The sequence below is a fragment of the Lytechinus pictus genome, chromosome 12 (genome assembly GCF_037042905.1).
Source record: "Lytechinus pictus isolate F3 Inbred chromosome 12, Lp3.0, whole genome shotgun sequence".
Classification (NCBI taxonomy): Eukaryota; Metazoa; Echinodermata; class Echinoidea; order Temnopleuroida; family Toxopneustidae; genus Lytechinus; species Lytechinus pictus.
In genome coordinates, this window is record NC_087256.1 from 24,089,206 (window position 1) to 24,113,708 (window position 24,503).

Genomic DNA, 24,503 nt, shown 5'->3' on the forward strand with positions numbered 1-24,503 from the left:
TATTATATTCGCTCGATCATTCAATAGTGACTATGCTTCATAAAACTTCCTCATTGCAGGGAAAATTCGAGGGGGGAAATCATTTTCTTCTCATTTTCATCAGAATGACGTAGCGAGTAACAACCTCATTGCAAAGAGCGCTCGAAACTAGAATTATACTTCGTTACTCCAGCTTTTTTGTTTCAGCGGCAACTTCCTATAGAAAGGTGGCATTTGTTTATGACTTTCGTGTCCACGTGCATTCTTATTGTGAATTTGTGTGGAAATTCAGTTAGTATTATTACTGTCTTGGATAGAGAAGGAGTTGTTCTTCTAAGACCCATCTCGGTCGCTGAACTAAAAGTAAGTCAAAATTCAATTGCATTATACCTGAGGATCTGATAAAGTAAATGCAGTATCCTTTATCAATTATAGGAATGCGATTAGAAAAGCGGTGTGGTTTGTGAAATGTTAGGGTGTGAGTGAGAGAGAAGGGGGGGAGGGGCAGAAAGAGTGTGAGAGAGCAGGAGAGATGGAGAGAGGTGGAGAAAGGCAGAGAGGCAGATATATATAGAGAGAGAGAGAGAGTGAGAGAAATGTAGGATGCTGTATAAGATGAGTCAAGCATGTGATGAGATGAGAAGTGACCTTCAAGATATACACTCTAAAAAACGAAGTGCTAATTCAGCTCATAAAGAGCGTGTATAGTGACTGCACTTCGGAGTGCTGATTTTTTAGTTCAAATTTGAACGAGAAAATCAGCACTCCGAAGTGCAGTCACTATACACGCTCCTTAAGAGCTAAATTAGCACTCCAGTTTTTAGAGTGTTCAAAGGGCAGGGGGGTCAGAGAAAGAGACACGGGAGATAAAGTGTTGAGTAGAAAGAAACACAGAAACAGAAAGGAGAGAGGGGAAACTGGCGTGGTGTAGTGGTTCTCACTCTCGCGGGGTCGCATGTTCGAATCCAACCTCGGTCCTGTGGCAAGGGGTCATTCCGTTCGCCACTCTTGGTGGTGAAGTTAAGATCGATAATTGTGGAAGGATGTTGTCTAAGCAGCGCAGTCTAGCGGTGGGATTCGAACCAACGGCCTTCTGGTACAGGGAAATGGTATTAAAAACCACCGATGATGGCGATGACGATCATGCTTGTGACGACGATGGTCACTACACTAAACATTGAAGTTTAAAGCATAATGCTATAAAGGGATGCTCCAGGCTGAATATATTTATATCTAAATAAACAGAGTAAAATTCACAGAGCAACATACTGAAAATTGCACCAAAAGCAGATAAGAAATAGCGAAGTTATTGAATTTCAAAGTTTAGCAATATATTGTGAAAACATACGCACGTCGTCGTGAATATTCATTTGATGATGTCCCATCCCCACTTTCCTTTGTCTTATGTAATTAAATGAAATCATAATTGTTTCATTTTTCCACACACGTGTGAATGATATGTCTCCCTTGTAATGAAATAAATTGCAACAATAAATGTGTAATGCACTTAATCAGTTGTTATTCCAATATTTCTGTTTCTTAAAGGAACAAAATAAATAGACTTAATTTCATATAATGCAATACAAAAGAACAAGTGAGGATGTGGTATCATCAGTTTGCTCATTGAATGTTCATGATGACATGTCTAGAACTGTTTTACCGGAACAATGCAAATCTTTAAAATACCACATATTTTTTATTCTTTGACTGAATTTGATCACATTTTCAGTGTTGTGTTTGTCTGATATTTCTTAATCTGTTCAAATAATATTATTTTCAGCCTGGATTACCCCTTTAAAGTTATATTAACGATTTACTCCAATTTCGATCATCATGGCTAGTCACTTTGGAAAGGATGGACTTTGGGGATGAATAACCTTTTTATGGGGGAAGAGCAGGAAATATATCGAACAATGTTTACCTGAAAATATTTATATAAGCAAACCAGAAAACAATTCCTTGATTGCAATTAACCCCATGTTAGCTGATAATGAACAGTTTCCTTGATATATCTGCAAATTGGCCCAGATGGGCAGTGGGGTATGTAACCAAAATATATAACATCCGGGGCAAATAAAGCAAATGCTAAAATTGCCCCCCCCCCCTCCCTCCACCCTGTAACATCTAAATCAGTGGGCAAGCACCCGCCCCCATCCACTGACGCCGGATTCAACGCATTCCAACTTTTGAAACTTGTTTCAACCGTTGAGCCCGCCATATGCGAGCTGCATTTAGTCTATGGAAAACATGTGTTATAACGAAATCATTCAGCCTCCAACTGAAAGGAGGTCTCCTAAATTTTCTTCTTTTTATCGTTTTGCCCCCTTTTAAATGCCTGATTTAACAGGGTACCGCCTCTGATTATAGTTAGTTATGAATGACAATAACAATGATGTATGATGATGTTGACGATGATAATAATAATGATAATAATCATAAGTAATATAATTATTGTATTAATAATGACAACAATGATAAAAATAATGATAATAATGATAATAATGACAATAATAACAACAATAATAATGATAAAAAAATAATAATAAAGATAATGATCACAATAACAATTGTAATAGTAATTACAACAATAATAATGATAATAGTGATAATAATAACAATAATAATGATAAAAATAATAATAATGATAACAATAATAATTGTAATAATAATAACAATAATAATAATGATACTACTACTACTACTACTACTACTTCTACTATACTACTACTACTACTACTACTACTACTACTACTACTACTACTACTACTACTACTACTACTACTACTACTATTATACCAGTACTACTACTACTACTACTACTACAAAATAATAATAATAATAACCACAATAATATATAGAGGTAGGGAAGAGCAAGAAAGGTGGATGGAAAGGACCAGTACAGTTCTTCCGGATTTGATATTAATGTGCATGTAGGGAGAAGATAGATCAAAATAAGTAAATAAATATTGCACAAAAATATGAATAAATAGATATTAATACATTCTGTCAGTTAAGAAAATGTATACATACATACTGTATTTTGGCGCATTTGGATTTTTTTAAAGATAAATAGCGCTATACACATTATGTTCATCATCATCGTAAATTCCCCGCAAATTAAAATATTATATCAATCGCAGTTCTCGGTACTGACACTTATAATTCTGGTCGAAATAGAAAGTAAAATAATAAATCGCACGTTGACTCCGGATGGATATTGGGTCTATTAATCAGTGTGATAGCTTTTAATTTGTTTAACTCGTTTCAAGACCTAATTGTTGCTACATTGAATAATTACTAACTCATATAACGATTAATTTTATTCCATTTAGGATTTTATAGATTAATGTTGTATTAATTAGTAGTTGGAGCGTGTTTTGATTCGACATCCACTCTTAACAGGTGTTAATAATCACGATTTCAATATGCAGAAAATACTGCACCTTTCTTTTTTTAATATGTTATTTTATTTTTCATTAAAAAAATAAAATATATTTTTTGTAGTTTCAGAATTTCGTCATTTTTTTTTACTTTTTAGGTAGCAGAACATTTTTATCGTCAGTTTTCTGGTCAAAAAATGAATTGTTCTAGATTGTTTTGTGTGTGTGTCAACTTTTTAGCCCTCCAAAGACCTTTTATTGAGTCAAATAATCTCAAAATATACACAAGCAATCATTATTGCACAATCAATAAATATCTGGATATCTTGATAGTTTGAATATGAACCGGTGAAAATTAAAAGATAAATATGTGAAAGACTCACATATGCATGGATACTCAAGGGTACCACGCCGACTGGTCTGCCCCCGCAGCCCATGGGCTGAGGTTTATTTCGTTGGCGGTTGGCTTTCTAGGAGTAGAAAAAAAGGAAAATCTAGAGAAATCGAGAGCAAAATCTGAAAACAGACTAATAATTAAAAACAATATTGTATCTTGTCGTTATTTTGAAATTTATTGTGACAAATAACATGAAGATATTAGCGAGGATTTGTTGAAGGTCCAAATAAATAAGTATTATGCTAACTGTTGTTTTCGAGTTTTAATATTGAAGAGGTATTGTTCAGCTATAAGGAATGCACGCATTAGACATGTTAGAATGATTGATTTTACAATCTTGAACACTAGCATAGGGATCTATCTTATTAATTGCCGTTTTAGTGTTGTAAAAATCCAAATGATTGAAAAAAAATTGTTGATAAAAAAATCACTTCGGTACATTTGAAATGAATACAGTTAAGATTGTGTATAATCTAAAAAAAATAAGCATTTACAGATCAAATAATGAAACAATAAATAATATCTCAGAAAAAAGCAACATTCAGGAAATATTGTTCACCTGTACCAGTAATCAAATTCTACACTTTACAAAATAAAAACTCATTTCATTTTTACGTAGAAATATGTTGGTAGACAAATAAAAAAAAACAAATCTACAAATTGTTGCGCTAAAACTTAATGATATCTAGTGGTTTTTTTTTTACAATGACAAAATAAAGGCACTTGAGAAGAGTTCAGACGTCGAAGATATGTTTCGAAAAGTAAAACGATTGGCGTGACTGATATGCTTTGTTTGCCTTCCGATACTTCTACTTGTGCGAGGATTCTTCTAAGTTTTTGTCATTTTTTTATCCATAATGATTATCAATAATTTAGAAAGCAGTGGTTACTGATAAATACCAAAGTATCGATGAATATCACCCCTACTACTACCAACATTTGGTCTACTTCCCCGTCTTTCTATTACCACAATGGCTAAATTCGTGTGATCTACTCAAAATTTGGTCTAAGTGCCATTTGGTCTAATGGTCGTTTGGTCTATCCATCACTTTCATGTAGTCGTATTTCCACAACGTCTACTTACCGCTTACCTTTCCTACTTTTATCAAATTAATATTTGGTTCATAAATCGGTCAATCTAAGCATACAGAACGCGCGGGATAAGACCAAATGGGTTATACAGACCTGCCAACCAGTACGTATTAGCTGTATTTAGTACGTTTTTGCAACCAAAATACGGCAGTACGTTTTTTTTTTTTTTTTTTAACAACGTAATTTATTGAGAAAAATCCTCTCTATATGTCTCTATTTCATAAAACGTACACAAATATGGTTATTAGATCAATGTAATTTCAGGTAACTTGTTTTTTTTTCAATCATTTTGTAAAAACCAGGGTGAGATATACACAAGTTTCAATTGTTTTTTTTTTTCATCTGCAAGAGCAGTGCGCATTTTAGCTTGCATGCAGCTTGAGCGCCGTGATGGGCGAGTGCGCCAAGCAATTTATTATGAAATACACTTTTTTGGGGAGAAATACAAAATATTTATCTCACACGGTAAAAATACAGATTTTTTTTGTCAAAATACTGATTTTGGGGGATAAGAATACTGAAAATGCAAAATACAACTTGGCAGCTCTGGTTATAAACGAAATGGGTGTGTGGTAAATGGCTATTTATCAAGGCCATCGCAAACCTTATGACTGGTCCACGGTCCCATTTTTCGCACTCTGCTCACTTTCTGAACATGTGAATGTAAAGCTATTTAACTCATTACCAGTACCCATTAAGTGTTCTGTTTCACTTCCTATTTTTAAACGAAACGTCCGTAAATTCCAAGCAAGCTGATTAATTTTTCTACTGTTTTTGTCATAGTATGTATAGGCCTTACCCCCCCCCTCCCCTCATTGTTATTTGTTTATTATGTATATATATTATTTGTATTGTGTATTTTAATCATGTATGTTATAATTGTTATTGTAAAATGTTCGAATTGTGATTGATAGCAGGGCTCCCTTGTAAAGCAGGCCTCTGGCTTGAATGGGACCACCCTGCTTTTTATAAAGAAAACATGAATAAATAAATAAAAAAATAAATGTAAATTAAAGGTACAAAGTAAATGTAAGAATACTAATATACAAAATTTGGATGACTGAAAAACCTTATTTTTTAGTAAAGGTCAAATTAGTTTCAAATCGTAGGCACTCGTACAATTGCTATGATGTCATTAGGACTAGATATTAAACCCGATTTCATTCTAATAAGGTTGAAAGCATTTAGTCACAGATTTGAACATACATGTAGGTATTCGTACGATTAGTATTACTATTACATAGTAAGACATTCCACGTCTCAATTTTAGCATCAAATGCTACTACGTTTTATTCCAAACTCGGGTCGGAGACCAATCGAAAGGTGTGCGGTGGCCTTTAGACGAAATTGTAGTAGACAAACTGGTTTTGCACAAAATGGGTTTAGACTTAATGAGATGAGAACCGATGGAAAGTAGACAAATTTTGATGTAGCCCAAAAAACAATGTTACCAATAACTTGATCACGGCGAAGATTGTCCTTCGATCTTATGATAATTGTTCCTTGTATCAAATGAACAATACAGATAACAAAAACGATATTTTTTTTTTTAGCCAAGAAGGAAGTTTGGCCAATAAATGTATATTATTATTATGGAAGGGACAGATGCGAACATGTCCCTATTGTCCCGTTATTGTGAGCAGTTCGTCCGTGAAATTGTAGCAGAATGAATGACTTTTAATGGTCTGACGTGGTGTGGGTGTACACTTTTTCATGACACAAGAAAAGTGCGAGCTAATATCATTTTCATTCGAGCAAATGATACTTTTAGGAAGGTGCATTATACGATAAGCAGAGAACGATTTGCATTAAATGAAACTAATATACAAAGAATCTTCACATTTCATGAGCAGATGAAGATAAAACCATTTGTCTTTTATTTTCGTTGATGGGGAAATGATGATTAGATGGAGTTCATTTTAAAAGTCACTTTGTCTTTATAATGATTCTGTCAATACAGTCCATGATGTACATAAAGTTGTGTAAGTACATACTTTCACAGTGTAGTCCTGGGCCCCGTCTTACAAAGAGTTACGATTGAAATAATCAATCGTAACTCTATGGAATTCCATCAGTGTCATAATTTTTATCTACAGGAAATTTGCAAAATGTTCTTTGTAAACAAAGGAGATCACACCAAATTGTCAAGAAATCAATGAATTTATGGATATACATCCATATCTAGATTTTTTTGGTAAATAAACATGCATTTTGTATGTTGACTTTGCTGGCTTTCCATAGTTGCGATTGATTGGATCAATCGCAACTCTTTGTAAGACGGGGCCCTGATACCTAAAAAATTTACACAGAATCTTCAAAGTAAAATGAGAACATGCGATACCTGCATGAACATGATGAATGTGTTCAGCACATTGTTCTCTTTTTGTTAACATGCATTGTTTTCATAACAGACGTGGTTGATCGGTTTAGTATACAGTATTTTTCGAAAAACTACGTGAGCTTCAAACAAAAGTCAAACGCGAATAATATGATCAAGCAGTGGCGTGCGGGCTAAAATTATTGACCTGAAAAGGGACCTATAAAGGACTACTTGACTCATGAAGATGATACTCAATAAATAAATAATGCGAATGCGAAGCGAGAGCTGATTATTTTTTAATCTATTTACCGAGATGATAACTGGACGTACTAAGCACATTTTGTAGCCATAAAAAGGATAGCGTCTATTTCAATAATTAATGCGAGAGCGTAGCGCGAGATGAAAATAATATTCAGCACTTTTCGTAATTATAAACATGTAAAATATGTGAATCTTGCAAAAACAAAGAATGAAAACTCGAATCGCGAGAAGAATAATGTGTGCATATTGACATTGGATATTTGAGCCCCATGTTATCCTGTTGATCAGATTTTATTTATTCATCTCACTCAACAGTTATTGTGAGCGCGAAGTGCGAGCGAAAGATTCTTTATATCATTCACTTGTCTTACTCTTCTTATATTTCCCTTTTCTCCTTTTTTGCGTCGCCAATAGGGTAGGGGGCGAGGAGCCCTGGAACCCCCTATGAAAACACCAACATGAACTCACTCCAATATATATTGGATATCTGTCTTCTTTTCATATTTTATTTTTCATACGTAATAAACAAAATATTTTTTCTAGGGACAGGAATAATTGTATTATACAGGGTTAAGTTTATTTCTATCTCAAAATAGGTGTGTGTCTTGTTACGAGCATAGAGCCTAGAGTAGGTGCAGCATTTTTTCTTTGGTGAAAGATGATGTAGATGAAATGTTATAAAATCTGGTAATCACGAAATACGATTTTGTGGCACACCATACCTATAAGAAAAAAAATATATTTTAGTTGCTTGAATACGAGGAAGCAGCGCTCGAGATAAAGAAAATAAGTTATTTTTATGATGAAGAAAATAGGTTATTTTTATGGTGAAACTTAGCATTGAAGAAAGTTAATTTTTATGGTGAAACCAAGCATTGCAAAACATGTCATGATACACAGTTATAGTCACAAAAAGTCAACCCATTATCATATAGACGTAATGTGAGTGATTGATAGTGTTGGGAGCTTACAGTGACTGGATGAGGATAATTGATGATTGATGAGAAAAATGTTGTTTTAGAGTACGTTATAGCCTGAGTAGAATGCTTGTGACTGCATTTGCTATACGAGTTTTGTTCCAGTTTTCAAAATATCGGGGAGAGCAACTGGAAGGGGTCATCGATCCCGTCTAGAGGCGGGGGGGGGGGGCAAATGCCACCTGTGCCCCCCCCCCCCCTCTGGTGCCGGCAATACCACCACAGTCCGTAAAAATATCATCACACTTGTCCAAGCACCCCAGGTGATGTAAATGGGGACAAGGCATCAATGTATTACGTGAAAGGCTTAGCGCGTAACAGCAGCTTTGCTAAAGCCAGGGTAATCCTGCTTTACTTATTTTACTGTGGTTAGAGACTTCTGAGATGTGCTAAGATATATAATACCAAGTATAATTACCATTAATAATGATTATATATGAAATTTGTTATTTATTTATTTATTTATTCATTCATTATCATTGACCAAAGCATGATTTGCGTATCTTATCCATTAAGTGATGGTAACTATTAGTCCGTTTTTGGTAGAGAGTCAAATTCCTTTTCTTTTTTTATTGCAGGTGCACAACGTGTGACAATGGCCGAAGAAACCCAAGATAAAATCCATGAGGGATATCTTATCACAGGAGAGCAAAAGGATGTTTCAGGGGGGTGCACGGTTAATTTCCAGGTAAGGAAAATAACTCACCTCACACCCCCTCCCCCGCCTCCCCGGTTTGCTTGGCGCTTAAATTAGTGACCAAAACTTTTCCGCATGGCAATTAATAGGGCATTTTAGCAATCACTTCGTAGACGCTTTATATAACGCAGATAATCTTTCGTCAAAATCCCTTCATAACAAAACAGTCTTTGTCGAAAACCAATGAGTCAAAACAGCAGCTAGTGTCGTCCTGGACTCTGGATAAACAACGTAATTTGCAATTTTTCGTCACCGCCGAATCTTAGGACGATCTGCTGTCCCGGCCAACCAACTTTCGACAATGACCTCTAATCTCTAAACCTCTAATTCTGAACGTTGCAGAGAGCGTCTGCGAAGGGGATGCTACAATACAACCTTCATCGGACGTGAAGATACCCAATTCTTAAATATCTAAGGGGAGGGGGGCAACGTAATTGATAAAAAAAAATGTGGCATGTACTGCAAGTATTTCAATATCTTGATACACGCTGATTCCCATTATACATGTAGGTCAAGTGTTTTCATGTGGGGTTTTATCTACTCGGTTTTTCTTTTCATCTTGATTCGTGCCATATAAAGACACTGTTGAATGCGACATCCATGACATCATAAATACGAGACTGAAAGGGGAAAAATCGTGTAGATCACCCCATGAACATATTCATATACAATGCTAATAAAACATTATAGAGCATCAAAGGTCGACAATGTGGAAATGAAATAAACAATTTTCTAATAATCGGGTATATCTTGTACACCATGAAAACAAGCGTGTTTTCATGCTCTAGATTTCCATGGAGAATATCACATTGATGCTAATGACAGACCGTCTGCCTGGAACCTCATATACAACTTTTTTTTTAGTAAATAAACAATTCTGCATCATCGAACTTGCTACTTAAGAGTAGCGTACTGCCTTAGTTTATACCGGATTTATGCCAAATCGATGTGAGAAAATAATACTTATTTCTAGAAAAAAAAGTGGGATTCGAACTCCGTACGTAAGCGGAAGAAAACTGTCAATATGGATATTATTTCTCGACTTTCAAGGCTTAACGAATACAATTGCGAAGTTCAACTGAAAGCTCTTCACTTTAATAGTTTCAGGTGCAATATTGTGAACTAATGATCTTGTGATATTTCATGGATCTCTCTAAGACCATGAACCTTACTCAACAAAATTCAAGTGCACCTTCCACCTCACGTAGTATAAGGTATTTGATAAAGAATGAATAAACTTGTAATATCAATATTTGTATCTTCATCTTTACCATTTAATCAACAGCAAGAATGATACAAAATGTAGTTCCGAGAACAGCCATAATCATGGTGATAATAAAATATAACCTTGCAGATCTCTAGTTGTTTTTTTTTTTTCAATTATAATGTATACAGTATTTATACATGTACGACTTCGTTCGTTTGCCAGAAAGCTAAAAGACACCATACGACTGTTTATCTTATTATCTTACGTTTGTATAAGAGAAGACTCCGTATATACGCAGCATCAGCATGTATTTCAGTTCACCTTTACTTATCTTAACTACAAACCCTGTCAAATAAAGGTGTATTTTGTATTTAAAGACATTTTGTTCCGGGTTTTAGATCTACTTGATCAAGATTAAGTTGTCAAATATCATTGTTTCTTTAATGTTAATTAATCTTGTCTTTGGTAATACGAGAGTCAATGTAGTATTATTGCGAATCATTGTATAATGTTTTTGTTAGGCCACGTAAAGAAAACAAAAGCAAAGGCATCACTTCAAAACCTCAGTTTTGCTCTCATGAAAGTCGACAAGTAAAAAGGCACACCCCCCCCCCCCCACACACACACACACACATCCAGATTGGGGTAAAATGAGAATGTTACTACCTACAAAACGATACCATTTGTCTAAACATATGACCCAAAGGCGGTAAAAAGTGCTTCCTAGATATTGAATCTGCGCCTGACTACAACAACTACTATTACTACTACTACTACTACTACTACTACTACTACTACTACTACTACAACTACTACTACTACTACTACCGCTTTTACTACTACTACTACTACTACTTCTACTACTACTACTACTACTACTACGACTACTACTACTACCATTTTTACTACTACTACTACTACTACTTTTCCTACAACTACTAGTACTACTACTACTGCTACTACAACTACTTCTACTACTGCTCCTCTACTACTACTACTACTACTACTACTACTACTACTACTACTACTACTACTACTACTGCTGCTGCTGCTGCTACGCCTACTGCTTCAACTACTACAACTATACAATTGGTGTTGCTTGTTACTGATGCTAATGTACATGTATACTACTTATATTCCACTTCTAGTAAAAAAAGATAAAGATGCTGCTGCTGCTGCTGTTGCTGGTAATTGTAACAATACTTCAGCTACTTTTGATGAAAGATGTGACCTTTGAAATACAAAAGAGAATTAGAATAAACTGAAATAACACAAATTACTGAAATAACAGGCAAATATGACGTAATTTGTCAAATTATCTCCCCCTCTCTCTTTCTCCGATCAACATTAGAAAAAGAACAAAGTCTACTTCGTTCTTTGGAAGCGTGGGGAGCATCTGTACAATCTGGAGGGGTTTTCGAGCGAAACCTCGTTCAGAGGAAAGAGAAAAAGCTCTCTCAATATTTTGGGCGGCAGGAAGAAATCTATTAGTTCTGGTAGCATCCCATCGCACATTCTGACGTCAGCGGTCAAAGTTCATTGCATGGACATGACGATTGGTAAAAAGACGAGTCACGTGATTGTTCTCGTACACGCTAAGATGCCATATTACTTCAAACCACTGAAAGAGTAAGATTTTTTTTATTATTATCATAAACATACCCAGAACACATTAAAAAAAAACGATAAAACGAACTTTGAAAGTTGTAAATATGCAAAATATATATTGTTTTAATGTGACTAGAATATGAAATTTTCAACAAGTTTATAGCATGTGATTTGCTCTCTTGTGATACACACAGCGGTGAAAAGCAAATATTTTGTTAACGGCAATTATAATAGGCATATTTAGTCTAACCCTTGCAAAATCATTTTTGGGTTAGTCAATAACACAATGAAATATGAATATAAATAAAGTTGCATGTATTATTACTATTTTTTGCATTTTTACTAAGATTCATGTTACCCGAGTCATTCGATGTTTTCCTTTTTGAATCCTTGACAGCGGAGACCTCAAGCCTTGGTTTAAAGCCTTTTCTCGCGTTGCTAGTGATATGGAAAACAGGAGGCTATCCGGTGACACAGTTATCCTTCGTCCAAAGAAAGCTGTAAGTCACATGCTATTTCATTGTATTAGTAGTAGTAGTAGTAGTAGTAGTAGTAGTAGTAGTAGTAGTAGTAGTAGTAGTAGTACTAGTACTAGTAGTAGTGTAGTAGTAGTTCCAGTAGTAGCAGTAGTAGTAGTTCCAGTAGTAGCAGTAGTAGTATAGTAGGATTAGTAATAGTAGTAGTAGTAGTAGTAGTATAGTAATAGTGGTATTAATGTTCGTCGTATATAGTTGTAGTAGTTATAGTAGTAGTAGTTGTAGTAGTAGTAGTAGTAGTAGTAGTAGTAGTAGTAGTAGTAGTAGTAGTAGAAGTAGTAGTATTAGTAGTAGTAGTAGTATAGAAGTAATAATGGTAGTAGTAGTAGTAGTTGTAGTAGTAGTAGTAATTATAGTGGTAGTAATATTAGTCGTATATTGTTGTAGTAGTAGTATAGTAGTAGTAGTAGTGGTAGAAGTAGTAGTAGTAGTAGTAGTAGTAGTAGTAGTAGTAGTAGTAGTAGTAGTAGTAGTAGTAGAAGTAGAAGTTGTTGTAGTAGTAGTAGTAATTATAGTGGTAGTAATATTAGTCGTATATAGCTGTAGTAGTTGTAGTAGTAGTAGTAGTAGTAGTAGTAGTAGTGTCATTTTGTTACTGTCATATTTTCGGAAGCCATGTCGACTTTTGTACTTGGCCCTTCGATAACGCTGGATGAAATATCTTTAAAAAATGTGTAGGGCTCAAAATATTACACAAGGACAGACTTCTAATGAAAGCATTAGCCGACGGTTTGTATCTTGTTTGTATCTCTTTAAGTCAATTTACATGTCTTCAAAAATATTCATGTAGACATACATGTAGTTTGATAATTTCGAATTCGAAGCGATTTATTTTTCAAACGATATCTTGCTTAAAGATTGGAGTTATGAGGAAACCTGTAAAACAAAGGTTAATTAACACTACATCTATGTAGATTCAAATCTGGTACAGTAATATAAACTGAACTTAGTAAAATCAAGGACAATTCAGCTGAAAAAATATCATGCTTGAGATCTCTAAAACAGATGTGCACATGTGGGATATTGTAGTATTATCATTATTACTTGGGAAAAGACCCGACATTTTTGCCAGAATACATGCCTAATTTGCTTATTTCTCAGCAATTACACAATTTCTTACTAAATCATTTGACACATGTTTATTTCATTTATGTATTTGTACATGCACACACACACATGTTGGTGGCAATTTTATTACTTTATGTACAATTCCAGTTTGAAATCGTTGCTACAACTGGCATTTGTCTTTAATTCAGGACAAAGAAAGGACGGGGAACGACAGCGGCCGTTTTTCGTCATCATCATCCTCCACGCGCTCGTCTCAGGGTTCTTCTGACGGTCGCCTAAGCGACCTCATCAATAGCTGTCCCCCCTCGCCATCGTTCATTCCAACTATCATCACTGTAGAGACCACGGAACCGGAGGATTGTGGGCAAAAGGGTGATGACGACCACCTTGCACCGTTGCCATCGGGTCAACGAGCTCGACGAGAGCTTTCCCAGTCTGTAATCTATAAAAGAAGAGTCAGAAAAGGTACATTCTCAATATTCCAACCTTACAAAATTAGTCACAATAATAAAAATAATAGCTGAAGGAAAATGATAATATTACTTTAAAAATTAAAATAATTACATGAAAAAGATTATGTAAATACATGAAGAAATGATGATGAATATATAAATAAGGGAATAAATACGAAAGTGAATAAACAAAGCAGAAAACATGTGACGATATCTGAGGAGAAGGCAAATACACTGCCTGAACTTGATGGGGGTTTAGATAACAATGATTTTGGTACTTTGTTAATTAGTGCTACATATATATAATTTTTGCATTATGAATAATGATCTGAAAGATTCAATGCAAAATAAGGACGCCATAAGGGTGTTAACTTATTAACAGCTCGGTGTCTATATCGGAAAACACAAGAGATGTGTTGAAACAGCACCGCTTCGGCGTTATAGACTAACACCAGATCAGCTTTAAACAACACTAATCAGTGTTAAACCAATGTTGGTTTGATTCTTAACTGGTGTTGTGTCAACACTTCCCTGGTGTTTTCCAATATAGATATCAGGCTGGTGTTAAATCAGTGCCTGTGTTTTTGCAGTGCGTGTGTGACTAATATTTCTCCGTATGAATATCCCGTTGTCGTATTTGTATGGTGATTTTTGTACGGAGTACATGTAGTAAGAACGAAAGGTTCTCGATTGACAATTCATCATTATTTTTTTTTCTTCTTCTGATTTCCTTGTAATAGATTCGCATGATGAAAAAACGGGAGGTTTCGTTGAAGCTGATCCAAAGGTATATGATTCATTTATTCGAAAGAGTGTCGTGATCGTTGACGATAACGAAGGAGATATACGTCCACCAATACCCCAAAAGAAAGGTCGTCGAGGATCTGTACCAAGTGAGAATTTCAGAATTTCCATTTTTGTTTCTGTTTATGGCAACTCATGTAGGAGCACGGCAGGACAGCTTTTTTGCTGGTAAACGCCAGGCTGGTATATTACCAATTACCAAATGATTACCTAGGAACCAGTTTACATCTAGGTCAATCAGGCATAGTGGGTGACCTTTACATTAGACATATATTGCTCTCGTTTTTTTTTTCTTTATCAAGGTGGAGACAGTGGCCCCCTGCTTGAACTAGAGGTTTATTTCAAAATATGATGACGGGAGTGTATTGGTGAAAGAGGAGGGATACGAGTGTGGTTGGGAGTGTTATTTTAGGTGCTAGTGTGTGGGAGTGGGTGTGTGAGGGTGCATGAGCGCGCGTATGGGTGTGTCTGGATAATTGGTGTGTGACCTATACATCTGCGGACATTTGCTTACATTTTACCCTTGAACCCGGCTGAGGGACGGCCCCAGTCCAGAGACAAATACATGCATGCCAGTTAACTCCTCATCTCATTTCAAACCTTTTAGTATTATTAATGATATTATTATTGTAATATCATTATTATTATTATTATCATTATTATTATTCTCATTATTATTATTATTATCATTATTATTATCATTGTTATAATTATTAGTATTACCATTATTATTATTATCATCATTATTATTATTATTATTATTATTATTATTATTATTATTATTGTGAATGCATGATGTATTAAAGAACTCCACTCAAGTAGTATGTGTGGAGGTAGTGAGCGTCCTCGGTTAGTGAACTATGCTCACGTTATGTCCGAAGAAAAATTAGCCCAATTGGTGGATGATATTAACAATAACAAATTTGTGTGTGAGACCGCACATATACACGTCCCCACCTTGGCGATTAACAACTAGTGAAAATTTGGCAAATTACTACATTTGCTACAAAATAAATGAGAGAGGAACGGAATAAAGCATAGTATCGAGAGGATGTACAACTATGATTTATAATTTCACTCTCCAGGTCTACCAGTGACTGATCTCACGCAGCTCTACTTGGCGAAGCGTCACTCCCCCGAGTTGGCGCGGGGTAGTACCTTTGACGCGTCCGAGTCGCCCCCTCCTCTTCCGGCCAGGCCCAATAACCTCTCTCCACCCTATTACGTCAACACTCAAAGAAGGGCGTCTGTTCCATTCACAATGAGCCCTATAAACTCTCAATATGAACAGTGTGAGAAGGTCAAAGAAGACATCAGGTCAGTACAATTATTTCAAAGGGGAAGGAGCCGTGGCCGAGTGGTCTAAGGCGCCTGACAATACACGGAAAGACCGGGGTTCGATCCCCGGCCGCGGCACCTATGCCCGTAAGCAAGGCATTTCATTGATAATGCACTTTCATCCTGCATTCAAACAAATAATCGAGAAAAAGGAGAAAAATCAAAGAAGTGTAACGCTGAAAATTCCATTATAGTCGGATATAGAATGAAAAAAAAAGAAGTTAAGACATGTTAAATTTCGCTTATTTATCACAAAACAGTGACAGCTCAGTGATATGCAAGTAAAAAGGTAGATGATATCCCTTGCTTATTGATTTTATTGCTCCAATTTAATACGATATTTCAAGTTTACATGTTTGACAATAATGACCAACTTTGAATGAACCACACATTTTTAAATCAATGGTAATTCCGCATGTCCATTGTGGAAAAAAAATTCTATCACATGACAATGAGGAGAAAATCAAAATATTTCATATCTCGTGTAATCAAATACCAATACGTGTAATTTATATTCACCACAGACAACAGAGTATCTCAGAGTTTGTCGTAATTTTAGTTATATCGTGTTGGGAGACTTAATCAATGAACTGTCCCTATTTTTTGAAAAAAAAAACCAGTCGCTTGATGTGGGAACAGTCGAAGGATATGGATGGCATCGTGATCATATTCTCCAAGGCAGAGTTACTGGACTCTTTAGTCTTATGTACCATCGAGGATGCAGTTTGGTAAGTTATTCCTTGAATTCCATATAATATATAAGTTTTTGTTCATTTCAATTTGTTCATCTTACTTTTTTTAATTTGATAAAGAGAATTGTTGACGGCTCCGTATATTAAGCTGATAGAAAAGAAGCCAAGAAGGTACCCTAATTCAAAAATATTTCCTTGCACCAAGATTATTTTTTCTTCTCGTACCTATTGATGTAAAAAAAAGAGTACGTTATGCTATTAATGACATCTATCGAGGCATGAAATGTTTATAGATATTTTTTACATGAAAACGAATGTCGAATGGTGAAAAGGAAATGGTTTGATTTTTATTCGAGGAAAATTTTTAAAAATGACGGTTCAAAATGAAACAAGGTCCATTACCCCAATCATGGTTAATATACCGTGAAACCAATAATTGTGAGAAAGCTGTCAGTGTTAGAACTCGACTGGAAATACTAGTGTGAAAACCAATCGAAGATCGCAAAATAAAACATATTAAAACACGGATACGAAATTTCATGGCCCATTCAATTCGTCATGCATGTCATGTACTTGTTTTTTGATGTGTGATGTATGGACATTCGTGTTGGGGGTTCGTTATGAAAAGAGCACATTTAAATTCCAATCGCAAGCGTTATTACATTCAATTTTTTATCAGAACGTAAATATTTTAATGTCCTTTGGCATACTCTCGACATTTCATAGTTTCATCAATCAAACAAACTAAAGAGGCTGAAACTAGAGATGGAAAACGAAAATGATCTGTTAATAAACCACTAACCAAATAAACAACATATCCAGCATTTAACATCTGAGTATTCATATTATCTTCATTTTAGATTTAAGTATTTGTATTTATCATGTCTCTCATGCCAATTGACCAGACTTTTTTAAGGCACAAGTTATACCAGGAGCAATTCTATGTATTTATAAAATAACCGGCGGTGGTATCCATTTGATGGGATTAAAAAATGGCCACAGAACGGTTTTGAAAGTGGGATCGGGCTGACCATGCAAAAACACAATTGAATTGTCATTTTTCTACGTTTTTTTGTTCACGTTTATTGGGAAAAAAATGAGGCTTCGGCTTGTAAACATAACAATATATGATCATAATTGTTGTTATGATATATTTATATCTCTGAAGTACATTTTGTTATACGAGAACTAGGAAGATCATTATAAATATAAAAAAAAACACTTTGTGTACTGTTGAATCCCTACAGGATAGCCGGCTGGAAGAAGGATCTGAACAACCAGTTGTATGGTAAGCTACATGTCGGGGATAAAGTGCGCCAGATCAATGCTCAGGTGGTGTACACGGCGGAATCGGCCATGCAATTCATCAGTACATCGGCTGGGGATGAGGTAATGACTTTGATCCAATCAAACAAATTGATTTCGTCAAGAAAAATTGGTCATATAAGGGAGTTTTGGCGCCGCGACGCACAACACTTTCGAGAACATAGACAATGTATTGTCAAATACCCTGTATGATAATGAACAACCAAGAATTCTTTGTCAAAAATTGGCGAATGGCAAAACAGCAGTTTCGTCCTGAAATCTGTACAAACGACATATATGCAGTCTCCTTCGTCAGCTCCGAAACTTAGGACGAAACTACTGTTCCGGTTCACCAATGTTTGCCAAAGACCTCCCAACTGTTCTTTGTCCTTTGATGGGCATTTTCAATACATTTACTTTATTCTTGAGTTCGTTTTGCGCCACAGTGCGAACACGTCTTATTGATAATGGCAAAAACCATTCCTCCGAGAACAGTTAAATCGAACTGCAAAGAAATGAGTGTGCCGGTTTTCGTGTTCTTGCATTTCTTTTTTATCCCGCCTTGTGACCTGCCGAAATTTATTGAACAATCGCTTGATATCTGATTATCAATTAATGAAGGGAACGAAAATCAAGGATGGACCCCCGAATCCAATAGCAATTACCCTATTTGAAAATAGACACGACCTTTCCCGCATTTCAAAAGTTTATCGTCATTATAATCTGTATCTGTTACAATCACTTTATGACTTTATGACTCGAAATGAATTTTATAATATCATGAATATATATATATATATATATATATATATATATATATATATATATATATATATATATATATATATATATATACATATATATATCCACATGGTATGGGATTGGTAGAGGTTTCCAAAAGTGCTCAATGCCGGGGCAGAGCAATATATATTTTCATACCTTGGTCACTTCGGTCCACTACCGTCGGTTTCACGATTTCGGCGATCTTCAGGCAGACTGATGGTTTGACGTCTTGGTTGTGTCTGCGTGCTGCGATGGTTCGTCACACCTGATTGGTTTTCTGGGGGTCTTTGCCGATGTCTGTGGCGGCACTATTATTTCTGACCTTTTGTTGAGGCACTCTTTGTTGTTGGTGATAATTATGTACTTTTCTTCTAGGCAGAGATTGCAGAGCCCACTCTTTCTTAGGTTAGTGTTAGACTTCTTCTCTATCCCCCACGTTAATTCGAATTTGGTGTTAGCTTCCTTTAGTTTCCATATATACTTAGAGAGCTGAGTTTCATTTTTGTATTTTTCATGCTTCATTGATTTTATGTGATTCCTGTATCTGTCCTTGAAAGTACCCCCCGCAAGACCATAATAGCATTTTTCCTCGTTATCGTGTAGGATGCTGGCTTTGTAGACGAGGGCCGTTTCTAAACATCTTCCTCGCAGTGGGCACTGCGTTTTTATACGGCAGTTACATTTCTGCCTCGGCTCCTCTTCTTTAGTCTTGGCTTGTTTGATTCGTGCTTGTTTCAAACAAGCCAAGACTAAAGAAGAGGAGCCGAGGCAGAAATGTAACTGCCGTATAAAAACGCAGTGCCCACTGCGAGGAAGATGTTTAGAAACGGCCCTCGTCTACAAAGCCAGCATCCTACACGATAACGAGGAAAAATGCTATTATGGTCTTGCGGGGGGTACTTTCAAGGACAGATACAGGAATCACATAAAATCAATGAAGCATGAAAAATACAAAAATGAAACTCAGCTCTCTAAGTATATATGGAAACTAAAGGAAGCTAACACCAAATTCGAATTAACGTGGGGGATTGAGGGAAGAAGTCTAACACTAACCTAAGAAAGAGTGGGCTCTGCAATCTCTGCCTAGAAGAAAAGTACATAATTATCACCAACAACAAAGAGTGCCTCAACAAAAGGTCAGAAATAATCTCAAAGTGCCGCCACAGACATCGGCAAAGACCCCCAGAAAACCAATCAGGTGTGACGAACCATCGCAGCACGCAGACACAACCAAGACGTCAAATCATCAGTCTGCCTGAAGATCGCCGAAAGCGTGAAACCGACGGTAGTGGACCGAAGTGACCAAGGTATGAAAAAAAAAAAAATATATATATATATATATATATGTATGTATATATATATATATATATAGAACATCGATTGATTCAAATTCGATTCAACATCACAAAGGTTAATTGACAATGAATTTCCACTCATAAAAAATGCAATATTAAGATTTGCAACGAATGGGGATAACATAAATACTCGATCAATATACCCCTTGAAAAGGTGTATTTGTATGTGTATGTGTAAAAATTTGTTTATCATTATCCTACAGGTAAGTGTGACGCTATATCGGTTACCTCATGCAAACGTACTGAATCTGAACAGATCGGATCCTATGATTCAATGGGGAATACAGCTGAAGTCTCACAATGAGGTAGGTCTCTGTGATTATTATCATAACTTATTCGTTTATTACAGGGTATTTTTGTATTAATTTGTTTATTAATTTTCAATGATATAAATTATGTGCTTATTGTATCCTGTTTAATTCATCGCATAACTGCTTTCACCGAGCATATTATACACCGAAATAAAACGTGTATGATGGTTCCCTGCCACACTTACTACGTCATAAAAATTTGCGTCTTAAAAATTTGCCATGCGCAGCAAGCATATCTAATGCATATACCTTCTTCAAAATTAGTCATGATGGGTAGGCAATTATAATTTCACATGTCCAAATAATATAATGATCCACTTTTGGGCCTTGTAATGCGTATGTATAAGCTGGTTGCTTGATATTTTGCGGAATTGATTTGAAAAAAAAATCAAATCACAAATCAATACGACGCTCTTATCCATAATTTTAACGAGAAATTTAAATTTTATCTTGCAGATAAAATCACTGACTGATGGCCCTGCGGTTACAGAAGGCCTGACTCCGAAAGCTAAAGGTGCCTTATCGAACAAGCCTTGTGACTGGGTCATCACAGAGATTAGTCACCAACGCGTTCCGCTTGTCAAGAGCGCAAAGAATCAGGTACAAGCATTTAACATCAGAGGAAGGTTTCATTTTAAAAACGAAATCCCCAACAATGAAAATCCATAATTATTTTATTGTTCGAAATAGAAAGCTGAGAATAGAAATAATCCGACAATCATTTTGCCCAATTGATCGTGGGCCCGGCAGCCACTGTGCAGCGCCAGATCGATGAGGCTCTTGTCCCTTAAATGTTTAACGACAAAGTAGCACCACGTTCTAAAAATATTGGGTAAAAATGCCACTGAGGGTAATTATGTGTCCAACCAACATGGGGCATTTCTTTTGGGATTTTTTATTTATCCAGTGTGATGAAAATTTAGCCCATTTATAAGTAATTGCTGCTTTTTTTTTTTTTACTGGAAAATATGCTTCCCTCATTGGGTAAAATACTGCCTCAAATTGGTTGGTTAAAACTTTACCCAATATTTTTACAGTACAGGGTTAGCAGCAACTCTTATTACGTCTTTTGGTCTAATGCGGCCGACCGGGCTTTGAACTCCCGACCTCCCGGTTGCGAGACGGACGCTCTACCAACTGAGCCAACACAACAGTCCGACCTGTATTATAACATTTATTGATTTTGATTGGCTAAAAAGCACTCCTGTAACTGTCGGGCAAAGCGGACGTTGTAGATAAAACATCCGACTGTTCCGACAGGTCCTTCCATAAAAGTTTCTTGACATGAAGCTGATTGCTCTGATTGCTTTCGACCGAGAGTTTTGCCGTACAAATTTTGAGGAAAATTCAGCTTCCCTATATTATGTTCGCTTATTTCAAAGACATCATGTTTTGTGGGCATGTACTTTTACAAGATATGAGGTGTGTAGCTGCGGAAATTTTACAGAAGTAAACACTTTAAACATAGATCTCATTCTCACCACCAGAGCGAATACTTTGATATCGACTTATTATCAAATTATTTTCAAACTCGATTTTCTGGATAATATTGAGCCTGTGGGACATTAACCGAATATCTCCAGGAATGTTCCATTTGAAATGATTATCATGAACATTGTTAATATCAAATCATATTCATACAAAAAAATTCGGCTCTAAACGATGTGAGAATATTAAATGCTGATCAATCAATATGTTATTCATACTCTTAAGATCAACCTTTTTTTATCATTCAATGAAATTAACCATCCCTCTGTTTGATTTCGTTTTTTTTTTATTTATTGTAGGACTTTGTGAAAGCGGAGCTCGAGGCAAATCACAAAGAAATCCCGATGGTCGTCCAGCCTCACGATTTGGTCAAGAAACTTATCGAAGCCATCGAGAAGAAGAGAAGCTCCCAGTTCACCTGAAATTTTCATCCACGTCCGCTGGTCTTTGATGTAATCGTCTTGGTCGAGGGCTCGGGAATCCTCGGCGTTCATCATTCCGCTTTTATTGCTTTTGGCATCCATCTGCATTTCTGATGCCGAGCTACTTTTTGCAGTTTACGCGTGAAATCGCCATTTTGAAGGAGAACATCTCCGCATTTGCTTATTGTATTTGCGTACGTATGGCACCGATTCAAAGACAGGCTTACGTACGCATGCCTGGTGTTGCTACATCCGTAATCAACTGCATTTTAAGCATGTGGTCTGAGGGACTTTGTTTAAGACAGTCATGACTTTGGGTACATGTTGACGACCATTGTTTATTTCTTGTCATACACACAAAGGTGTGTTAATGGATTGCATTGCTAACGCACAGATATGAATTTAAATTTATATATCACAGTATATGTATGGAAACCTAAGTGTGATAATACTAACAAGCAAGCTGAAACTGAATGCAAATATTTCAGTCATTCTAAATATATAGTTTTTTCAAGCACTTGGCTTATCCAAACAAAAATATGGGAACCTAAGTGAAATATTACGAACGAGCAAACTGAAACCGAATGCAAATAATTTATTCATTCATAATATGCAATATTTTCAGGCATTTGGGCTTATCCAAACATAAATTTTCTCAATTGAATATTAATTATATATAAATAAAACTTTATTATATAGCAATGCTAACAAAAAGTTGTATATGAGTATGTTACTGTAGCTATAAATAAAGTCAAATTAGAGGAATAAATAATATCAGGTATCGCGACTGGTGATGGCATTGTAAAGATTTCGTCTACATGCGCAAAACAATATTATAAGATTAAACTATTGTAAACTATTTATAACAGGGTTATTGAACACCTTCAATGGGAATCATGTTTAAGAATTGAAAATGACAGAGACATAAATATTTGCTTTGTAATTTTTTTTTCAGCATCAACCACATGGGACAGTGCATTTCTGAAATATTCTTTTTCTCTCCTCATTTATTAAATATTTGTTTTAAATTAAATCAATAACGATTATTTGTATGGCATTGGTATATCTATTTTTAGCATACTATTTTATTTTCATGTTTTTAGGCTTCAGCCTTTAGAAATAGAGCAACCGTGCCATAGAATTGCCTTAAGTAATTTATGTAAATTAGTAAATTATGGTTATTGTTAGCATTATATATTCATGCCAAATTAATTATTTAAGCCAGTATCCCAGTAGTCTGATATTTATGTACAAGTGTGTATATTTCGCTGCCAATATGAAACATATTGATCCGTATTATATTGCTAATTCTCATTTATAATAAAAATATGCTATAATAATAATGTATAAAATGCTCTTAATATCATTGCATTTGTCAAATATTGAGATTTAGAAGGATGCGGCCTTTTCATGGGTCAACTTTATTTGCTCGAGTTTGTCTGAATGGAATAACTGGCAGAAAGATGCAAGGTATAGTGGAGGCAAAAAGAAAAGCCTTTGCTGTTCACGGCTCCTCATGCAAGAAATATTTTTTACGATACAATAATTCTATACATGTAAACCACAATAAACCGAATAAAATGAAATCTCCTATTGTCGAGGTAATACTGTTTATGGACCTTTTCGAATGGGAAGGATGAATGCGTAATGATTGCTAAGCCTTCCATATTACATAGATGAGACAATATGAGGCTTAATTTCATGCTCAAGGACTAACGTGCTTGTGTATGTATTCTGCCGGTTCAAAGCGTTATAGTCTAGGACTTTATTGACCTGGTGGGTGTTTCATAAAGCTGTTCGTAAGTTAAGAGCGACTTTAAGAACGACTGGTGATCCTTTCTTGTGGTAAATGGTATTGAATTGGCGATTGTTTAGCGCGTATAAGAAGGGTTCACCAGTCGTTCTTAAAGTCGCTCTTAACTTAAGAACAGCTTTATGAAATGGCCTCCCGGACTATATATGTTATCTTCATTTGGAAATTACGTTCAGTTATTTTTATATCTTATCATACCTTTGTAAATCCTTAAGATG

At 35.6% G+C, this 24,503-nt stretch overlaps 1 protein-coding gene across 1 annotated transcript; it reads left to right on the forward strand.

Annotated features, from left to right (window-relative positions):
- LOC129272293 (uncharacterized) lies at positions 1–24,075 on the forward strand. The gene is made up of 12 exons (XM_054909441.2): positions 1–342; positions 8,985–9,094; positions 11,662–11,939; positions 12,316–12,418; positions 13,711–13,987; positions 14,715–14,867; positions 15,864–16,095; positions 16,737–16,844; positions 18,056–18,197; positions 20,455–20,556; positions 21,019–21,162; positions 22,350–24,075. Exons 2-12 carry the CDS (start codon positions 9,002–9,004, stop codon positions 22,470–22,472), a joined length of 1,755 nt encoding a protein of 584 aa, XP_054765416.2. The 5' UTR covers positions 1–342; positions 8,985–9,001; the 3' UTR covers positions 22,473–24,075.
- Positions 24,076–24,503: the final 428 nt, after the last annotated feature.